This window comes from Amphiprion ocellaris, chromosome 3, assembly GCF_022539595.1.
Source record: "Amphiprion ocellaris isolate individual 3 ecotype Okinawa chromosome 3, ASM2253959v1, whole genome shotgun sequence".
NCBI classification, from domain to species: domain Eukaryota; kingdom Metazoa; phylum Chordata; class Actinopteri; family Pomacentridae; genus Amphiprion; species Amphiprion ocellaris.
In genome coordinates this window covers 7,731,210-7,757,739 of record NC_072768.1, presented here as the reverse complement: position 1 = coordinate 7,757,739, position 26,530 = coordinate 7,731,210, and the positions used below count along the sequence as shown (strand labels likewise).

The window sequence follows — 26,530 nt, the reverse complement described above, 5'->3', positions numbered from 1 at the left end:
CAGGCTTAACACAAGCTTTCTGTGTCATTATGTGGCTGTCAGAACCCTCCCATCATTTCATGCATCAGTTAATTTCATGAATTTGGTTTCTGTTTGCAAATTGTATAACTCACTCCCTGCACACAAAACTGGATGTATTACTTCCTGTCATTGTGCACCATGTGTTCCTCTTTGCGCTGCCACTGAAAGACATAAAGGAACTATTTTTTCATGTGTTTGACTCTACGTTTTTACATAAAAATTCTCATATTTGAGTGTCCAAATCTCATATGATGAGTACAAACACAGCGGTTGCTGGATTTTTCTGCAAACTCTACTTTCAAGCTGAAAGATCATCTGATTTCTTTACAGATAACAGTTGTTGTTTTATTTGGTAGGGGAGGAGTAAAGAAAGAGAAGCCAGCAGATCTATGTTTTATTTATTTTGTTCAATGCATACGTAACACTTACTCATATATCTTCAGAGGATGACATTATGAGCGCAACATATTGAACAATATCTTTGGTACAAACTCCTGCATGAACCCCTTGCACAGTTCCTCACATAAACTTACTTAAACCCAAAGGTCCCCTGAAGTGGAGGTTGAGCAATAAACAACCTGCATCACCTTCAATTCAAGTGCCATTTACTTCAAAACAGTAACTCTACTCATCCTTCCTATATTGTATGCTCATTAATGTTAAATACAGAAATGTTTCACACTTATTAGTAAGCATATATTACTTAAAAGACCCATCTAAAATGTCTTGGTGCTTCGTTGAAATGAAATAAATAGCATTTTAGAACCTCAAAGTGCCAAGTGCAAACTGCACAGAAGCAAACACTAACTCCAAAGGTTTCATGGAATGAACACCAACTATGGAAAATCGCTAAAGCATTAACTAAAAGCAATAAGTCGCACTGACAGAACATCTATTTAGCATGAAAAATAAGAAATGCAATAAACTGCTTTAATCTCTCTGTCTGGACTAAATCCACTTTTTTTTCTTTGACATTATTAAAAACAAAGACTCCTTTTTGGGGCAAATTTCCCTAATCTAATCGCTCTGAAAGAACGTCTGAGAAAAAGGCATCACGAGAAGTTACAACTTAATTTCGACTGCAGGGCATCTTCACTCAAAAACGGGTTTTAATTTCCTGGAGTTCCAATCAATAGAGTGACTGGGTTAGTTCTTATGGGAATGTTGCTGCGAAGTGACGAAACAGCACCTAACAGAGATCACGACAGTAAAACACAAGCAGGTTCTTAAAAGGGCGTGTTCAATTACTGCTGATGACAGACAATACTGCTGGACAAGCCAGAACTGGAATGTAGAACCTCCTGATATGGGCACCTGCGAAACATGACACTTAATGTAACAGTGCTGCAGTCAGAAAAATGAGCAGAGGTCAAAGTCACGACAAGGTAAACTGTTATCAAGACAATAAGCTGTAGAGTGCCAGCGAAAAACCACACGGGTAACATATTCTCATGCATGTGAATTAAGCTCAACTGAAACAATAACTATCAACGTCTGCCGAATCACATTCAAGCTGCTGAGGGGTGATGAGACATCAGGACTCTGTGCAAGGCGGCGTGGTTCACAGGCTCATCCAGGGTCCGGGTCTCTGCCGAAGCCCCGTCTCACCAGGTTGGGTTGGCAGGTCTTCAATCAAGGAGCTGTTGTTCACATCGGGCCCCTCAGCGTCATGAGACTCCTCATTTTTGTTGTCTGGCGCATCATCCTCAGAGGCATCCGGGATCACAGAGGGGCTCTTTGATGACTGCTCTGCCGCGGCGTCACTTCCACTGAAATCAGACGCCTCATTCACAGCTCCGATCACTTTGGGAGCGCCGAGTTCCTTCTGCGAATTCTCCTTCTCCATGCGCTTCCGGACCTCCTCCGTCCTCTGCTGGATGCGGGTGTTGTCTCCCATCATGACCCTGACTCTCACTTGGTCCGGAGGCCACAGTCCTCCCCACACAAACTGCAGGTAGCTGAACAGCACGATGACACTGAGGAAGGCGAAGTTGGTGGCCACGCCGATCACCGCAGACGTCAGGGGGAAGTTGTACAGAACATATCGTATACCTGTGAAGTAGGCATGGATGCGGAGCTGGGAGGAGTAGATCTGCACCCGTCTGGACTGGATCTCAATGACAGCACCGACTGTGGGTTGATAAGCATTCGTCTTGTAGTCGGAGAAGAGCTCCACTTCTATGAGCTGCTTCTGCTCAGTCATCCCAGTCAGCAGGAAAGGAGAGAACAGGAGAGTGCTGAGGGTCTGCAGGAGGTTGGAGCGGTAGTGCAGCATTGTAGATCGTCCCACCGATGAGACAGTCTGTCCCCCTTTGGTGTAACAAGACATCTTGACCATAAACATACCCAGCTGCTCATTCACCGGTGACTCTGGCATCTCTAGCTCCAGAGACACTCTGTAGGGCTGACCATTGGCCATCACCTGATTTCGCTCGTTCTTCATGAAAGAGATGTTGGCTGTGGGGAAGGAACAGAGAGCTGAGTCTGAGGCACGACAATCCGAGGTGTAGTAGAAGTGCACAGGGGTGGAGAAGCTCACAGTGGGCATGTAGGAGTAGTAGAAGCTCCCGTAGAGAAAGATGGACACCCAGAGCAGCAGAACTAGGACAGAGAACAGGACGGCAGCCTGAAGTAAAGTCCGCCGGGCTTTGAGGAGAGTCACAGCCGCTACATCGTGCAGCCAGTGGAGGACCGGTGCCATCGTTCCCCCCATCGTGTCTGGTCCGGACCTTCTTCCAGTCCTGGCTTGTCCAGCTGTGCCTCCTCCGAGCACCGTAGACTGATGCCTCTGAGGCGGCTCCGTGTTTTCATACATCAGTGGGTGGCTCCTCTACAAAACTGTATAATCGTTTATCCTCGCCTCCCATATTAAGTCTCTTCAAGCAGCTTCACACCCGGGGCCCGAGTGTTAGCTAATTAAGCTAGTTTGCTCCACTAGCCAGGTAGAAGCTACTCGACAAACCATTAAATGTCCCAGAGCTGTGAAGGTGGAACGTTGTGTTCTCTCCTGACTCGCTCGGAGGCTGTTTAAGCTCGTTAGCAACTTAGCTAACAGTCAAATATAGAGCTACACACACAAAACATGACCCCGCAACCCGGAAGTTCAACCCCTCCTTTGTGCCACAGCGACAGGAGAGCAGGCCGACAGACGGACTCACAGACACACAGAGAGCCGGAGATGGGGAAGAAAAGTCGCCTAACGGGAGGAACGGTCGGTCGGAGAACCATCCTGCAGCTGTCTCCTCCTGGGAGCCGCGGTGGGAATGCAGGAGAGAGAGAAGAAGCGGCCTCGGGATCCGACGGTATTTTAGAAACACGTTACCTCTGTAGCATGTTAGCTGTGGGCTAGCTCAATGCTAAATGGTCGAGGTGTGAAAAATGGGCCAAGCTGGTTTAAAAAAGCAGCAATATTTAACTAGCTGTCGGGCTGGTTAACATAATATGTCCCCAAGAAATATCCAAATGGCGGTTTTAGCTCACGATATCTGTATTGGTTCATTTGAAGGATGAACTTTGGGCTACAGGCTAGCGCGCTAAGCTAGCGGTTAGCAAATGAACAGTTTTGGCATTCATAGGTTGGCCTGCCAAAACAGGCTTAAGAACCAGCCAGCCTAAATGTAATTAACCCACATAACACTTTTACTGACTTGATCCACCATCAGAGAAGTTGATAGGCTCTGGCCAAAGCCAGATAATTTAAGATTTTAACCCTAAAATTAGTAGATTTTCGGGTTGTTTGTGGGTAATATGAATATAAACACTGTATTCTAGGCAGAGCAATGTCTTTCCTCTTTGTTTTTGTGCTCAGCCCACGTTCCACATTAAGACTAACCCTTGAAATAGTCCAGATGCAGGTCCCATAATCGAATACTGTTAATAAATAACTAATATAAATAAACTAAATCTGATTGTGTTGCTGGAAAAAATAACTGTGAACATTCTGTCCAAGTTTAGTGTAAAGGTAACAAAAAAATGTTGAGATGCTTTTATGGATCCTGCTGCTGTTTATTAATGCTGCTGTTATCTAATGAATGCAGAGGAAAGACTCCTGCAAACAGCCTGAAGCAATAAACTAAACTTAAACTCAATGTTTTGTCAAAGCTTGGATTAGCCTAAATTAATTATTTCTGACTTTACTTATTCAGACCTTGATCACAGTAAGGTTTTATTTTCATTTGTGATAGATGCGAAATTGCACATCAAAGTAAATGAGGCAAAACTCAACTTACTCAATAAGTTTCATGTGTGCACCTCTGACAGCTGAATGTTGTGTTTTTTGTGCTCTTTGTGATGTTTATGGACCAGTGTTGGTCCTGAAATGCATACATAATATGGGTATTTCAGAAATGCACATTTAATGCATGATTGGATTCACAGATGAGTAGGACTATTCATAAAACATAATGCTACTGTCCAAGATAATGAGGATAGTTAGTCACATTATCGGTCAGATAGTCAGGGACTGTATATTAGGAATATAAGCAGCTACTTAGTTTGTTTGAGAAATAGCTGAAGCTTGACTTTAAACTCTTTGTTGACGTTTTTGCAGATGAACAAGATGGTGATGGACACAGATTTGTGAGACATACAAACATAAAGGCACCAGCAGTAAAGGCTACAGGTAAGGTGACTGTGAGGATGTTAAGCTGCTGTATAAACACAAAAGGTGTTCATTTTGATTGATCAAAGTAGGGCTGCAGCTATCGGTTATTTTAGTAAGTATTCTATCGATTATTCTGGCGATTAATCGAGTAATCGAGTTCTGCACTTGGCATGCACATTACAGCATCAAAAGCAGAAGTAAGCGCACTGTGCAACAGAAATAACCATCCTAGTGGAACACAGACGGACATCTGCGGTGTATTGTACATATGTATGGTATAGCACAGGTGTATTGTGTATATATAGTATAGTACAGGGATATTGTACATATATACTATAGTACAGGGCTATTGGAACCCCACATGTATTTAGTTGGTGATTCAGAAATCCCATAAATATGTTTTTATGTGTGGCCCATTTAAACTGCTGCTACTGCAGCTGATAGAACACAAATAAGAAAACTGATCAGTTCATCAGTATTTATTACAGAGAATATTCAACCAGTAACATTAGTTTCCTTCCTTTCTTGTGAGACAGTGTCAGACCTACATGCACTTCAATGCAATATCATGTATGAATATTTGAAGTTTAGTAGTTTTATTGTGCGGCTGTCAAGTAGAAATAATCAGCTGCATTGATCGGTAAAATAAATACATTAACACACGTTTAACAGTTTTCTACCAGCATTCCTGTCTTACATCATTTCAAGTAGCAGCTTTTTACCATCATAAATTTTTACATTCCTCATCGCTCTCCGTTAAAACAACCTGTTGACTGAAGCAGCTACATGCGATTGGTTCATTTTGTGTGGAAAACGAGTCAAATGATCCATTAAACGCTCCTATTTGTGTGGATGACTTTGAAGCAGAAAGTCTGAGTTAACAGAGAAAGTTGAAAACCACTTTCATACCTGTTAACTCTGACTGAGGTTTTAGTTAAGCTGACTCACACAAAGAAGCTCTGAATATGTTAAACTGCCTTCATACTTCAGTCGTCTGATCTGCTCAATGCAGTAAACACTAGAAAAGCTGCGTCAGTTAAAATAGAAGTCCCATGTCCCATCAAATTTAGAATCCCTGTGATCTGCCAGTTAGTGAGCTGGGTTCCAGTATGTAGTGGATTAAACAAAGCCTCGATTCAGAGAATTTTGCCTCGAAGAATTTTAGTAATCAAATTACTCGAATAATTCGAGGAATCATTTCAGCCCAGGGTCAAAGTTGTTTTTTCTTCATGTACAGAGGGTCTGTCCTTGCTTGGAGCCTATGAGGATAGTGATGAAGAAGATGCTGGAGACCGTGCAACTGCAGATTCTCAACACAACCAGTCAGCTGACATCGACAGCACATTGGCCAATTTTATGGCTGTGAGTATAATAATTTATTATTATTACACTGATTCATTGTTAATGGCAGGCTAATGTCTTTAAGAAGATAATTTTTTTGGGTAATTATAAGTCTGCTAGTAATTCACAAGATTTAAAACAGTTGTCTTAATCCATTCGTAATATGCAGTTGCGGACGGAAAGGAAAGAGTGTAATTAGATCTGCAAGCCCAATTTGTCTCGGATAATTCTGGATGATGTGACATTTGAAGGTCAACACATACATCAGGCTTTGGTTTTTCATTTATAAATCATCATTTATGTTTAGCCTGAGAGTGTGGTTCATTCTTGTGACTGAAAACTGTTTTTTGAAAAGAATATAAGTTCCTGTTGCCTCTCTTCCCCTCCAAGGAAATTGATGCTATTACAACTCAGCCAACTGCAGATGATGCAACGTCTCATCCCTCAGTTACGAATGCCACCCCACCCAGACCGGATGCCAACGCTCAGCAGCCGCCTGCCGCTGAAGGACAGAACCAACAAAGCACAGAGTTTGAGTACAATACTCAGTACTCATTAGCTGGAGGTAACTATGGAGGCACATGTCCTTTAACAACAGTAATTCCATATTTTTTGTAGCCGCCCTTACAATAGCAACATATTCATACTCCTGCTTGTATTCCAGTGGGTGTAGAGATGGGAGACTGGCAGGAAGTATGGGACGAGAACTCTGGCTGTTACTACTATTGGAACACAACAACCAATGAGGTGTCCTGGGAGCTGCCACACTACTTAGCTGATCAAGTGCAAAGCCTGGGACGTTATTCCAACAGGTAGTAGAAAATGACTTACAGGCTCTGAGTGTTATGACAAGGCTGTAAATCTCTGGAATCCTGATAAATCACTGTACACATGATCTAAAGTGCACAACTCAGTGTCTTTATTTTGTTCCTGCTATAGAAATTCAGCTGTGAATTGTGTTTTGTATTTTCCTTTATAGCTCTAGTGTCAATGGCAATGGCACAGCCCATGCAGGTTATTACACAGAGGAAACAGCTGCTGCCTCAGCTGCTGCCGCCGCCGCTAGTGCAGCCCCAGCAGCAGCCAAGGAGACCAAAGCAAAGGCAAGTTTCATTTAATCCCAGTAAAAATGTGGATCAGCATGCTTCTGTGTCGATGAAGATTTGCTACTATGATTTTAAATGTGTCAACATCTTGTTTTTGTCTAAAAGGAGGTTATTGAGAGCGTTGTTGGCCTCACAAGTGAAGAGGAGGAGCGTCGGGGAGTGGCTGCGTCCCTCCTTGGCCCTCTGATCCCCTCTGAAGTGAAAGAAGCAGAAGAAAAATGGAGAAAAAGACTGCTTAAAAGTGTGGATGAGACTGAGAACAGTTTGGATTCTGATGGAGAGGGTGTCCGGCCTGCAGGATCCCCCTCTACACCCCTTCGGGATTCAGACCCAGCCCCCACCGTGCAGAAAGATCAGTGCACCAAGAAGCAGTCTGGAGACAACTCGGAAGCTGAAGAAGAGACAGAGGAGGACACAATGGAGCTGGAACTGGCTCTGGAGAGGAAAAAGGTAGGGATTTAATGCTGTTCAGTGTGCAAGTTGGCATCAACTACTTTCACAGTCAGTGGCACATTTTGATGTCACAGTGATCTAGCTTTATTCTGACTCTAACATCTAACTCCTAGGCTGAGCTCCGGGCTCTGGAGGAGGGCGATGTGAGCGCTGGGGGCTCCAGTCCTTGTTCTGAGGCTAGCCAAGAAGCCGCTGCTTCTCGTGGTGTCCTGCTGAAGAAGAACCGGTGGAAGACTGCCTTCACCTGTGTTCCTAGCCCCGACTCTAACAGTAGAAGCTCAGACCTACCTGACAACACAGAGACGGGTCAGTTCAGAAGTTTACACTCGTTGGAGTGGAGGGTCATATGCATGACGAGAGTAGATTAAACTGCTTGTTAAATTCCTCCATACTTAGATTTCTCTCTTGTGTCTTGTAGCACTTCCTAAAGTCTTAGAAAGTGTTGAGGACGGAGAGAACAAGGAAGCGGACAGTTCTGAGGACAAAACGGTTTCACAACCTCCTGCAAAAGAAGATGGGGAGACAGCTGAGCTCAAAGTAGAAACACCTGAGCTCAAGGTAACGACAGTGTTGCTATTACTAAGTATAGTAAGTATAACAATCTCTGTAGGACATGTTTTAATGCTGAAAAAATGTAGTTTCAGATCGGAGAACTGGCCAACACCTTAACCAGCAAGATGGAGTTCCTGGGAATAAACAAAAAGGCGATCTCAAACTTTCAGTTGCTTCTGCTACAAACTGAGGTGAGAGGACTATAGTTCCAAGCAATATTATCCTAGCTTCCAGTTATCCCCGTGCGGCTTCTAAAATATTTAACACTTAATTCTCTTTCATTTAATTTTGCATTGGCGTGTGGTAGTACTTAATATTTAAAATTCTCATAATGATCCATCATAAGGTGTCATTTTGGAAAGTTACTGTAATTATTCTTGCATGTAACTCATCTATTCTGTGGCTCTTCTGTCTTTGTCTCTTTATCTCTTTACTTCTACTTTCTTGCCTTTAATCTCACTCTAATCTCTGGTCCTAACCTTTCTCTTTTTGCTGTTTTTTTTTTTTTTTTTTTCCAGACACGGATTGCTGACTGGAGGGAAGGCGCTCTGAATGGGGTCTATCTTCGCCGCAGGCTGCAGGAAGCTGCCGAACACATAAAATATTACGAACTTAACGCCGCCCCTAAAGGCTGGTCCTGCCACTGGGACAGGTACGCGCTCCTTACCTTTCACATCTCTAAACTCCCTCGCCCCCCAGAAATCTTACCGTGTGACTACACCCCCCTCAGTGCCAAGCTTGCAGACTTTGTAACATAACTTGGGGAGAAGCTTAACCAGTCCGAGTGGATCAAAATACTTCCCAGAAACAGACTCTTCAGGGTTCTGTGATGCAGTCCTTGCACGTACTGATAAGGCAGCATCCACTCTGGGCCAGCCTGCTTCCTGTTAAATAAACCTGCCACAGAGAGGACTCCCTGTCCCTTTAACAGACTCTTCCGCCCTTTTGTTGTGAGGGCATTTGTAAACTGATTATGGGTCCAGTCAGTGGAAAATTTGGGAGGGGGTGTATGGTAGGGAGGTTGGTTGCGTGGGAGAGCTTTGCACTTTACAGGACTGCAACCCCCCCTGAATGCAATGCAGACTGAGTGATGCCCTGGAAGCTGCGAGTGTCACGCATCAAATAAAAGGTGAAGATGGAGCAATGACGGGAATCCAGCAGGTCAGACCAACTCTATTTCATATGTCTTCCTGTTTTTTAATTTCTTCTTTCTGATGTAAAACGAGTTGACTGTGTGCTTGTTATTTTCTGACCTATGGTTGTTGTTGATGATGATGATGTTGATGATGCTTCCTCCCTGGCGTCTTCCTGTGTCTGGGAGGGAATGGTTGTCTAAAACAGAACAAATGTGACAACCATGGTGTGAGCTGCTGAATGCTTCTTTCAGGACCTAGAGATGATTTGTTTTTGCTTTTGTTATTCTTGAGAGCAAGGTGGGTTCCCTATCCACATCCATAACCACACTCTAATTGGGCCCTTGTTCAGGACGGCTAAAATCGCTGTCCTACCAACATTCCTACCCCCCTCTACCGTGGCCATTATGTCCATTCCCTTGCCCCACAGTCCCAGGGTATCATGCCACTCAACAAGTTTTAAGGCCAGCGGTTGAGACTCTTGCCTTCTATGTCTGTTGTCCCACTCTTTAGAGAGCACAGGCGATACTTCTATGTGAAGGACCGGACCGGTGCCTCCCAGTGGGATTTCCCAACAGAGGATGACAAGGAGGAGGACCTGAAAGGCAGCCAAGGTACCCAGACACAGACTTCAAGCCAAGGGGAGCCCAAAGCACCATCTGCATCTGCTGGTGGAGTCACAGGTCAGTCTGTTCTTACAGCAGCTGCAAATGCTGTTAAACTGGCTATAAAAATGTGCATCAGTGGATGCCCTGTTGAGCTTGTCAGATAATGTCCAATGAATGTGGTTGTGCTTTGTCAGTTGAATACTAAAGTGACAAATGATGTTCTCAATACTTGTGTTTTATTTAACTGGATCTTCTCCTTGTGCAGAGCCACCACCACCTCCTCAACCCAGTGCACCCTCCTTCTGGTCCCCATCCCAACCTCCGCTTCCTGACAGCCCTCCTCCACCTTCCAACTGCCCCCCACCTCCGCCTCTCCCCCCAGACTCTCCGCCACCCCCTCCTCCCCCTCCTGACAGTGATGGAGAGATCATGGAGGTGGAAATGGAGATGGATGACGATAATGATGAGGAGCCTCCAGCCCCTGGAACTGAGGAAGACGGCAGCGGGAGGCCGCCGTTGCCCCCTGGCACCGCTGGCACAAAGGTGTGGGAGAGATGAAGCTGTACTCAATTTTAAACACAGTACCTGATAATGCTGCAAGTGTAAACACAGAATGGAGGCGTTCAGCAGTTTTTATTGTATTTCTTGTCATTCACACAGATTTTTGAGTCGTCGGGCCCCTTGGGGAAGGGTCAGAAACGTAAAGCTGGTCAGATGAATAAAGCCATTACTATTGGCAGCAGTCCCATTCTCTACACCCAGGCACCAGCCAGTGCAGGTAAAAAATCAACAAACTTCACTTCACATCCTATGCAGTGCATGTTTAACTTATTTGGAACATAAACAATGTTGACTCCAGGTAGCTTTTATTAACTCTCTCAACCCCAGGCATGTTATATTTTTTGGAATCACCAGAATTGCACTTTTTATCATAACAACAAACTGTAAAACGGCAATATTTTGCAGATTTTTAGGCTTTCAACAATCCCTAAATGCCTCATATGTGACATGACATTCCGAAAGAAAAGCTAACTAAATCGGAGAGTAAAATGGTGATGTTTCTTCAAAATATTTTAACTCTACTTGTCCCATTTAAAGATAGTTTGCATTAACTAGATCGTGTAAAAAATAAAAAATTCTGCCCATTTTGGTGCAATTATGAATTTAGAACATTTTCATCTTTACTGGGCTGAACTATAGACTACCTTTACACAGAGCAGATAGAAATGGATTAAGGAAAAAAAATTAAAATAAAGTAAATAAAATGCAAATAATAAAATATATATCATATGTAGATATACCATTTATTACTTGTATTGGTTCTCATGTTGGCACTTTAAAAATAATGCTGTACATGTTGATTCTTTTTTTTTTTTTTCAATTTTTGTAAAATAAATCATCAAAGAAATTTTTATGCCATTATAACATTGTTACACTACCACAAAGACATTTTTGAGTTGTCTGCCTCTAGCCATGGGTGTGGTGTTTCACTGGAGGTGCAGGACTTTATATTGCAGTGAAAAAAATGTGCCAGGAGAAACAAACCTCCAGAAGCTGCTTAGGTTTCACAGGGTTAATGTTAGTAATGGTGCCATTTCAACCTAAATTGTAAATAAGTGACAAGAACGATGTGATTTCTGTCTCAGATGTAATTTAGATGAAAGCCTAACTGTGTTTTATCACATATTTATGCATAAATGCAGATAATTATCTACACTGCGATAATTCCCTGATAACTGTAAGGGTTCTCTTTGTCTGCAGCCCCTCTAATATCAGCAGCTGCCTACTGGGGTGTGCCGGCTGTCGTAGCCCCTCTGGTCCCTTGTGAACCTCCCGCCCCGCCTGTCCCAGCCCTGCCTCCTCAACCTCCACTGCCACCATCGCAGCCACCCTTCGAACCTCCTTCAGCCAAAGCTTTGCCCATAGACAAGACCAAGAAAGCCAAAAAAGACAAGGTTAGTATTGAGTCAGTGGTATAGAAAGTTTTGAATGAGCATAGTGCTTTTTTTTAATGAAAATGCATCTCAAATGTTCCCTTTTCACCTCATCCTCTCTCTAGTCAAAGAAGAGTAAGACCAAAATGCCTTCGCTGGTGAAGAAGTGGCAGAGCATCCAGAAGGAGCTGGATGAGGAAGAGAAGAGCAGCTCCAGTGATGAAGACAGAGAGCAGCTCAACAAGAAGAGTATTGAGGAATGGAAGCAGCAGCAACTCGTCACGTATGCTTCCAGAGTTTCCAGTCAAGTTAAGGTTTAATTGTATTGAATTGCACTTTTTTAAAAAAAAAACTGATTGTTGTTTTGTCGTTAATTCAACAGAGGAAAAGCTTCAAAGAATGCCAACTTTGAGGCACTTCCTGCAGACTGGAGGGAACGCCTGAAGAAGCGGAAGACGAACAGCACGTAACATCCAGTTTGGGTCCTTCACCACCCAGACAGTGTTTTTACACCCACTCCAAGCATTACCATCAGGTCATCCTCCCCAGCTTAACTTCAGTTTAAAGATCGGTGGACCTACTGCGTTCAGGATGGAGACATTTAAAAGCCCTTACATGGCAGGCCATTCTCACAAAAGGGTTTGAATGTCCTTTTTCTGTTTTTTTTTTTTTTTTTTTGTAGCCACGACTGTAAATGTGCCAAATGTCTTGAGTTAATCAGTTTAGCGATATTTCGCTACCATTTTGTATGGACCCATGTAGATGATCACCACAGTTTGTTTGGCGGGACTGTTTATTTTATTGAGCCTTTTTACAACTCTGTAAATAAACTGTATGACAGGAAAAGCCATGTTTGTGAAAAAGGAGGGTGTGTCATTGAACTTGTATATTTTGTAAAAAGTTATTAAAAGGTTTTTCCAAAGCTATCGGTTTGTTTTATATGCAATATGCTGTTTCACCCAAGTGTCCTACCAGCGTCACGCCAGTTACTCAGGTTTATACCTCCATTAGCCCTGAAAATTGTGAAAATCTTGATTCTCTGCAATATACCTTACAGCTGTTAAAAATTGGATGTAACCAGCGTCCTTTTTATTGGTCCCTACCACATTTCAAGCAGTGTCAATCACCACCTGCAACTCGCTGTTACCTGCCTTAGTGCAGAAATTGCCAGTTTACTGTTGATACAAAATCTCTGAATCTCTGCGTAGGCTCTGCTCTGCATCTCAACCTTCACCCTACTGTTCTGCATCTGGACCACTCCATCGGTGAATCAACTGCTGTTTACAGTTCCATCTTAAAACAAGGAGGGACATGCTTGTTCCTGTTTGAGCCCAAATTCACCAGACCAAGCTCCCTTTACTGTCGGACAATGGTCAGTCAGAAGCTTTTAAAATCCCACCTATACAGACAGGCATTTGTGTAATATTTGATTTCTTAAATATATATTATTTCCTCTTTATAAAATTTTTGTAAACTAACTCGTTTTAAAAGGTGCTACAGAAATATTATGTCTATAGCACCTAACTACAGTAAAACACATGCCAGAATTTAAGATGTAAACATGATAAACAATATAGTTACGTAGAAAAATTACAATCTGGCATATATATAAACTAAAGATGGAGAAGACAGAGGAATTTCTAAGATTATACTACAAACAAAGTTCATTATTACTGGCTAATGTGGTATTGTTGTTGAAACCGAGCTAATAATGACTGAAAATGACCTAGTATCCCATTGAAAAATAACAATAATAATAATGTTTATTATTATTGTTATTATTATTTGGGAAAAATTATTTTAAAAAATATTTACTACTAATAATAATAGTAAAAATAATATTTTTATTAGTTTATTATTATTGTTAATATTGACTAATAATAAATTTTATTATTTGAGAAAAATATTTTTAAAAATAATTACTACTACAACAACAACAACAACAACTACTACTACTACTACTACTACTACTACTACTACTACTACTACTACTACTACTACTAATAATAATAATAATAATAATAATAATAATAATAATAATAATAATAATAATTTTTATTATTATTATTTTTCCCGCATTCCACCTCCATATTGTCGAGACAAATCATCAATGGAACTTTTAATTAAGGAACTGCCGGGAGCTGCTTCACTTGTCCAGCATCTCCATGGCAACCGCGGTGTTGTCGAGGCAATCGGTTGCTTGGCAACGTCGCGCACTTGTAGAAAGATTGCTTCGCTGACGGTAGCCGCCAACTTCTGATGTGCTAATGTTTATGATAGAAGGCTTTTCTTTTTTTTTAATTAAATGTGATGTAGCACAGATATGAGCGAGGTAAGTGACCGTCTGAGGCTAACTAATAGAATAACTAACCGAGTAGGAAGCAGAAGCTGAGGCTAACAGTTATCAGGGGAAGAAGCTAATCGGAATGTTAGCAACGGCTAACCAGGATTTATGAATGTAGTCAGCTTTGCTTAGTAAAGACGACCTCCTCGTAATAACTTAATTAAAGGGATTTAACTTGCTAAATTCCTCCAGAAATAACGGGAGGCATGTTCTGTAATGAGGCCGAACACGGCACCTGAATTGTGTTAAAGCTAAAGTAGTTTCACCGGTTGGTGGCATTTTCTGTGCAGCAGGAAAACAGCTGAAGATGCCTGTGAGAGACTCCACCTTCAGCAACTCACATGTGAGTCTGGTTAGCGTTGGTTTGCTTTGGTCCTCTAGGAATTCACCTATAATTCAGACCATAATTCAGACCATCTTTGTAGACACAGTCCTTCTATCTATCTGTCTGTCTGTCTGTGTATCTATGTTTTCTTTTTCTCCAAATATGAACATTTTCTGGTTTCTTTACTCCTCTGTGAGAGTAAACTGAATATACATGAGGTGTGCACAAAACAAGAAGTCTGAGGGTGTGATCTTTGGCTTTGTGAAACGCTGATCATCATTTTCTGACATTGTATGGACCAAACAAGTAATTGAACAATGAAGAGAATAATCAGCAGATTCATCAGTAATGAAAATAGTTGTTTGATGCAGCCTTGCTCCATTGGCAGTAGTAATGTAAAAATGTGCAAACAGCATTTAACTATTGTGACAGATTAAAGTGGGCCAGCTGCTGTTACTTAACCAGCAGTTGTAGTAGAGCTTGTATGTAATTATGTATTATCTTAATGGTAAAAATCTGGCACTAAAAAGTATCTAATAGGTAAAATAATGGTAGGAAAGCAAAAAGTACAGCAATGCCCTCTGAAATGTAGAGAAGTGAAAGCATGCGGTAGCATAAAAGTACCTCAAAACCTGTGCTAAAGTAAGTAAATATATTTGATTATTTTCCACCACTGAATACCAGAAATATTTAGGATAGCAAAAACACATACGGATATCATTAGTATCACTGTTCGCTAATATGAGCTTTAAAAAGCAAACAAGAAAATATGTATCAGTGCAGCATTTGTTTGTTTATTAGTTTTTGGCATTTTATTTTCAACTATTTTGAAATTAGCAACAGGCTAAAGAAGTTTAAAGCTTAATCTACTCTATTACCTGCATGTAAAAGAATATAGAAACGTGTAACGTGTAAATATTTAGTTTTTAAAATATTGTTCTGATGAAAAAAAATGTAATTTGACAGATTCCTTTTGTTACTGTAAATAGGATACAACAGTGATGACTTCATTTTCCTGATCAGGCAGTGAAACCATCGGTCATGGCTGTCTCTGCTAACAGGAACTGGTGGAATACATACCAGCTGGACAAATCGGACACCAATGACTCCAACACAGAGGAAGACGAGGATGAATTAGCAGGAAAGAGGCAGTGTAAGCTATTTTCACACAGGCTACACTTTGATAGCACGTCTATGTAGCTAAACTGTTGAGTGTGAACCGAACACAATGGATTATTGTTCTGAGTAAGGGAACTTTAATCATCTTATCTCAGTTTTGGATCATTAGATATTAAACGAGAGCTCTTTTGCGGGTGAGATAATTGAACCTATCAGGTGCAGCATAATCCCTTTTATCTTGTTTGGCCGAGGCAAGGCAAAGGAGCAGACCTAATGAAAAATGTATATCCAGAGTGCATGAACAAGAGCATGGAAGTGCAGTTGTTAAAGGTGTGATTCATGTTTCCGCTCAGTATCTCTAAACCTAAGCCAGACACTGCGAACCAAGCAGCTGCTCATAAACTTTGACGGTGGCCGACCTGTTTTGAGGCTCCGGGCGCCGTTGGACCTGGTTAACTTCCCTTCTGTCTCCCGTCCCCGTTGGCCCATAGAGTGTGAGGTCATCAGTGACATCATACAACATATAGGTAATGTTTCGTTTTAGTTAACCTTTTATGTCACCAGGACATGCAGGGAGACTTATTATGTATGGTCGTCAGTCGAAGCAATGAGTCCAATCTGTGAAGACCTGAGCTGCTTCTTGCAAAACATATACAGCCTTACCTAAAAAAAAGTATTTTGCATGCCTTTTTGCTGAAGTTTAATGATGCAAAGAGAGTGTGTTTTGCAGAGTGGGACCCCCCAGAGCCAGAGCCTTTCTATCAGCACACAGGACATGAGAGGACACCCATGCCAGTCGGAGAAGAGAGGGGGAAGGTGGTGTACTGCATTGACAATGGTACTTAACAGCAAAGACATATTTGTTGCACCGCCAGCTTATGTTGTATGATTGTTTTATATTATCAGGGTGAAAGTGAGCAAGTCTTGAGAACATAAGATGGGTCAATATATAATTGATGGACTTTTGAAGTCCATGGGATATATCTTGCGTCCATTTTTATAAAAAGTAAAAAAAAATCATGTTTTTTATGTTCATTATGATCATGTCTTTAAAAATTCCCTAATTATTTATTATGGAAACAATCACTTATTAATAAAAATATGACTGGATATCACAAAAGTGTCAACTAAATAACCATTCCAATTTAATAACAACCACCTTCTAATTAGCTAAACAATAATAAATTGAGCTTATTCAAAAGTTGTTTTGATTGTGTTCTTTTTATTAAGTTGAGATAATCATGATAGATATTTCTTTTTTGCCAATATACAAAATTTTATATGCAAAAGAGCAAATTGTATCTGTGTCCGAGAAATCACTTTCAACTAAGTTTCCCATTACAAAAACATCTCTCAAGGAAGTGTGTTAATTCCAGATCACATGACCTGCTCCACATGATGTCATTTCCTCCTGAAGAAACTTTCAATTTCAATTTTATTCAATTATATATTTAATACTTAGAAGAATCTTTTTTCTGAAAATGCCATGTGGTGTTTGGTTATAGGTGACCATGTTGATTTTAGGAGTGAAAACAGCAAAAATGTCAACTATGATACCTGCAACTATGTTACAAAAAGTCCCGCAATTATATATTGACCCAGATAATGATGAGAACCTTTATGTCACAGGTTCGCCTTAAAGAATATATGATCTGTTTGACTTTAAAAGCATCTTAGACCAAAAATTTGTTTCTTTTTCCTCAATTCTTCAAAATGTTAAGATTATATGTATTGTCTATGTTATACTCTGCCACTAGTCTCTGAAAAAAAATCCATTTCATTCATTTTACAAATGTAGTATTTTATGCTTTACTCCTTTCTTCTTTTTCTCGCTCCTTTAAGCCACTAAGTGTCCCTACTTCACCTGCTCTCGTGTTGGAGGAAGCAGGGGTCCCATTAAAAGTGCCACTTATGGTGTCAATCAGACAGAGTTCACCCTCGAGTTTGAGTCACGCTTTGAAAGTGGAAACCTTCAGAAGGCCGTTCAAGTGTGAGACTGCATTCTGATCTGTTGTTGTTGCAGCTTTTTAACCATTATATTCTTGTTAGTTTTATCTGTGGCTCTCGGTTAAGTTTCTCTCTCTTTGAATACGTCTTCAGGGGCGTCTATGACTATGAGCTCACCCTGCAGACAGACTTGTACACCAGAAAGCACACACAGTGGTTTTACTTCAGGGTGAGGAACATGAAGGCCGGGGCGACCTACCGCTTCACTATCATCAACTTGATGAAGAGCAGTAGTCTGTATTCTGCCGGTATGAGGCCGCTCCTCTACTCTGAGAGGGCTGCTGAGGAGAACGGCGTTGGATGGCAGCGCTCAGGCTCCAGTATCAGATACTATCGGAACAGCTGTCAGGTAGGTGGCATCTGGGTCAGCTTTAGTCACTCTAATTTATGAGCCCACTCCCGCATTCTCCAGCAGCTATCACTTTCGATTTATGAGGCTGAAAGTTAACGTTCTAAGCAGATTGCAGGGGTAATCCATCACAGATAGAGTTTTGTTTTCACTGTATGTTACTGCAGGTCACAGCAATCCCACAGAAATATAGTGCATTAGTTTCCCTTTTCATAGTGGTGATATCACTGCATCTGCTTTGTAAAAAAAAGTAACTTTGTAAGATACGATCAGAAAAGACGTAATTAATCCCAAAGGAAATTCTGAAATTCTATCACTCAGAAACATTGACATAACATTAGAATTGTAGTTCCTAAAATTTGAAACCAATAAGATCTAAGACAAAACATTACTGAAGTATTACAGTAAGCAAAATAAGGTTTGATTAGAGCAGTAAAAAATAATGCTTTCCTATTATATCCTATTTTAACTCGTTTTAAATGCAAATTGTGATTTTATTTTTTTGATATATTTCAAATTTTCCTTTTCTTTTTTATGTTTTATTATATTTGTCTTTTTAATTGTGCTCTTTTATGTTTTTCTGAATGGTTTCAATGCTTTTAATGTTTTAATGTAAGCACATTGAGTTGCCCTTGTATATGAAATGTGCTATACAAATAAAGCTGCCTTGCATTGCCTTGCCTAATGCTGGCAATCATACTGAGTTAATAAGTTAAATCACACATGATAATGAAATAATAAATGTAATAATGAGGTGTGACAACTAGTAGATTATTGCACTTAAGCACTAAGAGAAAGCCTGTGGTGTGATTTGGTAAATATTCAGAAGAAAAATAAATGTAACATCTGTAACAGGTAAATGAAAACTTGCAGAAACCCCTGCCTCTGTAATTTTAAAGCTTATTAGAACAGCTCTACAAGATTAAAACTATACTTTTCAGTGAAATCTCTTTTAAAAGTGATTGTCTCTGTCTGTTCAGAACACAAAAGGCAACAACAGTGATGCCGTCGCCTTGTACTCGCTCTCCTGGACGCTTCAGTTTCCTTATGACTCCGACACCTGCTACCTGGCCCACTGCTACCCCTACACCTACTCACAGCTGCAGCGCTACCTCAGGCACATTTCCTCCAACCCAACAGTTGCATCGTACTGTAAAGTGCGGGTCCTGTGCCACAGCCTTGCTGGGAATGCCGTGTACGTGGTGACGGTGACGTCTCCGGGTGTCAGCAGGGTGGAGGGCAGGACCAAGAAGGCTGTGGTGGTGACGGCCAGGGTGCATCCTGGGGAAACCAACGGGTCCTGGATGATGGAGGGATTCCTGGACTTTCTGCTTGGAGACTCAGATGATGCTCAGCTACTCAGGGACACTTTTGTTTTTAAGGTGCTCATAGTCTTTTCTGCCTTAGTATGCCCATCATTACTAAAATACCCGGCACTTTGGTTTTGCTGTGTTGTGTAGATTAAGTGATGCAAAGTACATAAGTGCCTTGTGTTGTAATGTTTTGTTATGGATTTGGATGTGGGGATTTCTAGCTTGGGGCTGCACAGTGGCTCGGTGGTTAGCATTGTTGTCTTGCAGCTAGAAGATCCCCGCGTCTCGTCCCAGCCTTCCTGGGATCTTTCTGGATGGAGTTTGCATGTTCTCACTGTGCATATGTGGGTTTTCTCCAGGTACTCCAGTTTCCTCCCACAGTCCAAAAATATGCTGAGGTTAATTGATAACTCTAAATTGTCCGTAGGTGTGAGTGTGATTGTTTCTCTCTTATATGTAGCCCTATGATAGACTGTTACCTGTCCAGGGTTTCCCCTGCCTTCACCCTAAGTCAGCTGGGATTGACTCCAGTCCCCCCGTGACCCTAATGAGGATTAAGTGGTGTATAGATACTGGATGGATGGGTGGATTTCTAGCTTCTCTTTATCCGCTGTCTTCCCTGTGTTTTGCTGCAGGTGGTGCCAATGCTAAACCCAGATGGCGTAGTGGTGGGTAACTACCGCTGCTCTCTGGCAGGCCGAGACCTCAACAGATACTACAAGACATTGCTCAGGGACTCCTTTCCTTGTGTGTGGTACACCCGAAACATGGTGGAGAGGTGAGACCGCACACATGCATGAACAAACTGCTAACTGTAGGAAGCTTCGACCATAAAAACTTTATTATAGTCTGTGTTTAGAGTTACTTCAACAACACTGAGCTTATTCCTCTGTGGATTACCTTTAGTCTTCAACAACTAGACTTTCAAATATGTGGATTCCCAAATGTAGCCCATGCAATATTTTCCTGCGTTAGGAATATTGACTGCGTTTTTTTCTGTAAAGCAATCTCTGGTTCTTTTTTCCTCAGACTAATGGCTGAAATGGATGTAGTTCTTTACTGTGATTTTCATGGTCACAACCGTAAAAACAACGTCTTCATGTACGGCTGCAACAACCGAGGTGATGCTTCGCTCAGACTTCACGAAAGAGTCTTTCCACTGATGATGAGCAAGAATGCCAGTAATAAGGTAAGATAACTGATCATATGTATGTTTTGCTTGTCAAATGTAGGGCTTCCAAACATTTTGGCTGATTTTTAATACAGCTAAGAGTTCCACATTTATTAATTCTGGGCCTGGTATGCTTGAAAAATTCTGGTTTACTTCTTTGGCTACTTATATTTCATATTTTCTCATATTTGGCCCACTTAAAACATTTTATGAAGATTCTCAGTCATTCTGGTTGTGCTATATCTAGGTACAAAAATTAAGACAATTGCACTTGCTTGAGTTTGTTGAAGTGGTTTCACCTCTCAGCCAAAAGATTTCTTTAGTCATGAACTGAAGAAGCCTTTCACATGAGAGCAGAAGCATCTTCAGCAAACTCAAGTCAGCCCAGTTGCCTTCGTTTTGGTACCTAGAAACATTTCAGCTCCATAATCTAAATCCCTCTCCTCCTTAGTTTTCCTTTAAGAGCTGTAAATTCCGAGTGCAGAGGAGCAAAGAGGGCACCGGACGAATCGTCATGTGGCGACTTGGAATCAAAAACAGCTACACCATGGAGGCCACCTTTGGAGGTTCTACTTTGGGTGAGAACAGTCTTTCTGACTGTGTGCTTAAATTTGTAAGCGTCCATGCACCTATGAGGATCTATCATCTGTTTGATTGTCAGGTGACAGGAGAGGAACACACTTTACTACTCGAGACCTGAAGTCCCTGGGCTTTTATTTTTGTGACACTCTGCTGGACTACTGTGATCCTGATCCAGCCAAGGTAAGAAATAATGTGTCTGACTGCACTTTATATGGAAACATGGGCTACATTACTGGGGCCTAAATTATACCTGGATGGTTAATAAGGCCTGAATTCTGATATCTGGTATTTATATTTTTGATGTTTCTTCTTTTGTTTAATTTGATTTCAGACTAGTTACTGTCTGACAGAGCTGGCGGCTTTGCTAAGAAAGGAGGTCAGAGCAAGACTGGGCAAAGATGTCAGCACTGACTGTAACTTCTCTGTGTCTGACCTAGAAACCAGGTGATGTAGTAATTAAACATTTACCCACACATGCACTGCACTCAGGCAAAATGGGACAAAATATGCTCTCATCAGGCTCTGCGTGAATATTTCTGATTTTCTTTCACAGCACCAGTGGTTCAAACAGTTCTGATTCAGACGGACTCCCGGTTCATTTACTGAACCAGCCACAGACCGTCCATCCGGAGGTAGACTGACATAAATCTGATCCCACATGGAATGGTGTTTAATTGGGATGTGCTTTGCTGTCTGTTTACCAAATTCTTCTGCTCTCCTCTACAGCAAACTCCGGTGAAGAAGAAAAAGAAACACCTGAGGAGTCGTAAAGAGAGAAACAGGCTTCAACCAGACAGAGTGAAGAATAATACACAGCCAACAAAGAGCCCACAAAGCAGCATCAAAGACGTTGTAAGACTAAATTACCCAGTATTTAGTGTTCTCACTGTCTAACTTTAAATTAGACTGATGATTGAAGGCTCTTTGCAGGAGTTCAACCTGCCCAATGATAGCACAGTTAAAGAAAGCATCCCAGAGAGGCCTGATGTTAAAGAAAGCATCCCAGAGAGGCCTGCTGGGAGACACAGAAAGAAATGGCAGGTATGAAGTTGAGTTTAAACACCAGATGAGAAAGAAGTATTCCCTTTTAACATTTCTTTCTTTGTGAAGGTCCATGGTGTGATAAGAAAAGCTGGCATCCCTCCTCCCACCAGTCACTCTGGGGAGCTCAGCCAGGTGACACTGTGGCAGGGCTGCGAGCCAATCAAGGTGAAGATAACTGAAGCCTCACAAACTCACCTCATTCATCCTCTTGTTTGGTCGCACGTATTAACACAGCATAGGTTATGCATAAACGTTGGTTCACATAATATATTCAACTCAGTTTCATTGAAAAGAAGCGGCAGGGTTAATATATAAATGTGAGATTTTTGAATTGCATGGGATAGATCTTACGTACATTTTTATTAAAAGTAAAAAAAAAATATATATATATATATATGTTTTTTGTGTTCATTATCATCATGTCTTTACAAATTCCATAATTATTTATTATGGAAGCAATTACTTATTAATAAAAATATGACTGGATATCACAAAAGTGTCAACTAAATAACCATTCCAATTTAATAACAACCACCTTCTAATTAGCTAAACAATAATAAAATGAGTTTATTAAAAAATAGTTTTGATTGTGTTCTTTTTATTAAGTTGAGATAATCATGACAGATATTTCTGATATCAAATTTTATATGGAAAATAGCAAATTGTATCTGTGTCTGAGAAATCACTTTCAACTAAGTTACCCATTAGTAGAACACCTCATCACATGACCTGCTCCACATGATGTCATTTCCTCCTGAAGAAAAGACTAACCAGACTCCAAGGCTTTCTGAGTTATTTAATATAAAGTAGTGTGTGAGTCAAGTGTGGATTTATGGCATGTTAACAGGTTTACTACAATACCTATATAAATAACTTTCAATTTCAATTTTACTCAATTTTATATGTAATATTTAGAAGAATATTTCTGTAAAAATGCCATGTGGTGTTTGGTTAGAATAAAAGAAATGTTGATTTTAGACCTGACAACAGTAAAAATGTCAATTATGATACCTGTCAACTATGTTACAAAAAGTCCCACAATTATATATTGATCCATCTGCAGATGCAGCTTCTCAATGCAGAGAAAAGCTCCCAAAATTACAAAAAGGTGTCCAAAATTATTCAAAATAAGTCCAAAAATGACTCACAATTTGTCCAAAATGACTAAAAAATGTTCAAAATGACTCAAAATGTACAAATTGACTCAGACATGACCAAAATAGCTCACAATTTGAGAAATAATGACAGAAATCTGGTCAAAATGTCTCAGATATTGTTCAAAATGACTCAGAATTTGTCCAAAATCACATAAACTTCTCCATGTCTTGAATATGTTCCAAAATGACTCAAAACAAGTCCAAAAATGACAGAAAAATGTCCTAAATGACAAAAACTTAACCCAGAAAATACAAACTGACTGACTATTTAATATAAAATTGTTATGATCCCTGCTTCAGCCTCTGCCCTTCTTCCTCCTTTTGTCTTTTTCCTTCTTTCTCCCATTGTTCCTCATCTGTTTCTGCATTGACCTGTCTCTCTTTGGCTCCCTCTGTCTGTCTGTCACCTCTTCCTCATGTCTCTCTCTCTCCCTGTCTCTCGCCCTCCTGTTCTCCTTGTTTCACCTGCCTGCATTCTGCTTCCTGTTGATAACTACAATGAGTTTCAGCTGCAGTGATCAGTTCACTCCATTCACCTGTTCTCCACCTCACCTCCACCTATTTAAGCTCTGTCCTTTCATTCACTCCCCGCTGGGTTGTTGGCTTGCATTCTGTCATAGACTCTGTTCCTCTCATGGATTTAGTTTTCCATACCAAGCCCTGTGAACCCCTCGTCTACTTCAGCCCCTTGGACTCTCCTGCTTCCCCCCATCCTGGATGGACTCTGTTGTGTTTCTGTGTGTCTGTTCATGGGTTTTCCCCAGCCTGTTTTCCCCTCAGTTGTCAGTTTCCCCATATTGTGAGTACCCCCTCTTTAGCTTGGTTTTGTTAATTCAGTTCAGTTTTGCAGACTTCTGTTTTTGTGTTCATCGAGTTTGCTTGTAGAGTTTAGTAGTTTTGGTTTGGTTCTTTCCCCCCAGTTCAGTTCTGTATTTATGTATTGGTTTAGTTATATGGTTAAATAAATCTCTTTCAGTTATTCACTTGCCTGCCAGTTTCTGTGAGTCTGCGCTTGGGTTCTCCGACTTCCCCCCGTAACAAAAGTAGTGTGTGAGTCAAGTGTGGATTTATCGCATGTCAACAGGTTTATTACAATAGCTTCATAAATAACTTTCAATTTCACACAATTGTGTATATATAATATTTAGAAGATTTTATTCTGTAAAAATGCCGCGTGGTGTTTGGTTACAGGCGGTCATGTTGATTTTAGGCCTGAAAACAGCAAAAATGTCAACTATGTTACAAAAAGTCCTGCAGAGATATTGACCTCTGTAATTATGAATTCCAGTTTATGTTTCCTAAAGTGTATTTTCTGTGTTTTAGGACTACTGTTTGGACAAACTGAGCGCTCCATTCCCGCACCACAAGACTAAAGTGTGTCCAAGTATCAGCACATGCACAGCCCTGTCACCTCACACAGGTAAGGTTTATGATATCTGGAACCATCACAACGTTACAGAACGTCCTCTGTGGCAGTGAACAGTGTTGACGGTTTGCTCCACAGGTGACCCTTTCATCCATCCTAGGCAGTGGAGAGTATCCTCTCAGCTGCTGCACCTCAGCGCTCTTCTTCCACCTTCGCCGAATTTCCTGCATTCCAACCAGCAACAGAATATCTGCTCCCAACAATCTTTCACCTCCTATAAAGTTTACAGAGGTTTGTCTGCATGTACAAAAGTTCTAGAAAGAACAAGATAGGTGCTGAAGTGTCCCAAGTTTCATCATCTCTGAATTCTCTCTGGTGGAACTCATTTTTTTCAGGGCTGCCATCTTCCCTCACAGCACCTCACAGGTAAACCCCACAGTGAAATGATATCCTTAGGACATCTGTATCTGGTCTTATATTCAGAAGACCAGTCTATTTTTGATTGTTGACTGCATATCACAAGCTGAAAGACACATGATTACATCACTGAAGATAAAAATGATCTTGACATAGCCTATTACATGTATGGCTCACACAACACATATTTGCTTTTTTTTTTTTTGTTTAATTTTTCTTATTTTGATGTTCTTTTTTCTTATTCAATTTCTCTATTCCACTTATTAAATTGTTTTTTTAAGATTATTTTAAAATACACCATCATATTCATACCAATAAAGCATGCTGAGTTGAAATGAACTGACAGGCCATAACTACAAGCTCATTATGTTTAGATTCAGACGTGTTTGTGTCTCCTCTGTGGCAGGTCTCCCTCATCCATGTATGGCAAGGTGATGCAGGACATTGTTCCAAGAAAACGGATGCTGTCAAGTTTGATTGCCAACAAGTTCAGCGACCGGCACACTTTTAGAGACAGAACTTCTCTACGGATCTCACAACATCACTTTATGTCCAAGAATTCCTACACTGCATGCTTAGACGTAACCAAAATAAAACAGCAGACGGAAGGAAAGGAAGAAGATTCCTCAGAAGGTTCACGTGAAGATTTAAATCATCTTTTGTGATAAATAAGTTTCAAGGGAAATATTTTTGTTTTTTGACATTTTTTTTATTTTTATTTTTTATTCATCACTGTTAGCTAACCTCAGTTCTCCTCTTTAACGGTCTGATTTATTCAGTGGATTTGTCACTGCTGAGATTTGGAGAGCAGAACCAGAGAGAGCCTGACATCCCCCTGAATGACAGTGAATCACACAGCAGTGTATTTGAGCCTGTGCTGAGGGACCGAAGAGGAAAAAAGGTAAATTCACTTTTAGTCCTTGTACAATCTCTCTTCATCTGTCGTTCTCCATCTCTGGTAAATACTAAGGTTTCATCTGCAGTTCATAAATATTAATGGTAATTATTAATAACAAGATAAATGTTGTGCAGTGAGGAACCCTCATACATTTAAACCTATGCTGTTTCCTCAGTCTATGCAAAGACACTTTGGAAGACGAAAGAAAAGACACCAGACATTAACAGTTTGAAGGAGAAAGCCAAACAAGTACAGCTCCTCAAGAGATGATGGTGAGAAGAGCATCACAATCTGCTCCATCGTAGGGCACAGCATTTAGAATCTATAACTACAGACTAGTTCAGTCTCTCTGTTCTCTGGCCAGTAATGTGAAACTTTTTTGGTTGATGAAGAAGTTCAGCAGGGGGATGGATGATTCTTATGGAATGGAGAGAAATAGTAAATGTTTCAAAAATGTATCAAATGGAGAGCTGACATGTTTTATGTCTCTTTTAAATTGATTTCTGGTAATAAATAATGTCATAAATGATCTGATAATGATCTTTTTCATAATGTTAATGACAATGCTAAGCTATGTTCTGCAGAGTTTCAAAAGTGGTAATGATAAGATTTACTGGTGACAAACCTTCATGATTGGATCCTCATAAGACACTGATTCAAAGCCAAGGATTCAATAAATTAGCTATA

At 40.7% G+C, this 26,530-nt stretch overlaps 3 protein-coding genes across 5 annotated transcripts; 2 read left to right on the top strand and 1 right to left on the bottom strand.

Moving 5' to 3' along the window:
- Positions 1-402: 402 nt before the first annotated feature.
- On the bottom strand, positions 403-3,106 carry LOC111563348 (seipin-like). Its single transcript, XM_023262388.3, has one exon. The coding sequence runs from the start codon at positions 2,834-2,836 to the stop codon at positions 1,583-1,585; it is 1,254 nt and encodes a 417-aa protein (XP_023118156.1). The 5' UTR covers positions 2,837-3,106; the 3' UTR covers positions 403-1,582.
- A 5-nt stretch (positions 3,107-3,111) lies between these two features.
- Positions 3,112-12,677, top strand: fnbp4 (formin binding protein 4). The gene is made up of 17 exons (XM_023262387.3): positions 3,112-3,323; positions 4,571-4,642; positions 5,862-5,986; positions 6,356-6,530; positions 6,630-6,777; positions 6,945-7,068; positions 7,177-7,521; positions 7,638-7,830; positions 7,943-8,082; positions 8,163-8,267; positions 8,595-8,728; positions 9,723-9,892; positions 10,083-10,360; positions 10,478-10,595; positions 11,579-11,772; positions 11,877-12,034; positions 12,134-12,677. The coding sequence occupies exons 1-17, from the start codon at positions 3,200-3,202 to the stop codon at positions 12,219-12,221; spliced, it is 2,691 nt and encodes an 896-aa protein (XP_023118155.2). The 5' UTR covers positions 3,112-3,199; the 3' UTR covers positions 12,222-12,677.
- Positions 12,678-13,960: 1,283 nt separating this feature from the next.
- agbl2 (AGBL carboxypeptidase 2) lies at positions 13,961-26,372 on the top strand. Of its 3 annotated transcripts, none has more exons than XM_023262413.3 (23): positions 13,961-14,083; positions 14,386-14,438; positions 15,444-15,573; positions 15,893-16,066; positions 16,270-16,377; positions 17,382-17,529; positions 17,640-17,895; positions 18,876-19,277; positions 19,844-19,986; positions 20,238-20,397; positions 20,831-20,957; positions 21,041-21,141; positions 21,293-21,405; positions 21,515-21,593; positions 21,688-21,813; positions 21,892-22,002; positions 22,072-22,170; positions 24,486-24,582; positions 24,667-24,819; positions 24,924-24,954; positions 25,352-25,578; positions 25,725-25,846; positions 26,019-26,372. In XM_023262413.3, exons 2-23 carry the CDS (start codon positions 14,403-14,405, stop codon positions 26,073-26,075), a joined length of 3,000 nt encoding a protein of 999 aa, XP_023118181.2. In that variant the 5' UTR covers positions 13,961-14,083; positions 14,386-14,402; the 3' UTR covers positions 26,076-26,372. The 3 variants fall into 3 exon arrangements, with proteins under 3 accessions (XP_023118181.2, XP_023118182.2, XP_035800427.1); XM_023262414.3 differs by having other exon boundaries at positions 13,999-14,083; positions 15,410-15,573; XM_035944534.2 differs by lacking the exon at positions 13,961-14,083 and having other exon boundaries at positions 15,482-15,573.
- The last annotated feature ends 158 nt before the right edge of the window (positions 26,373-26,530 follow it).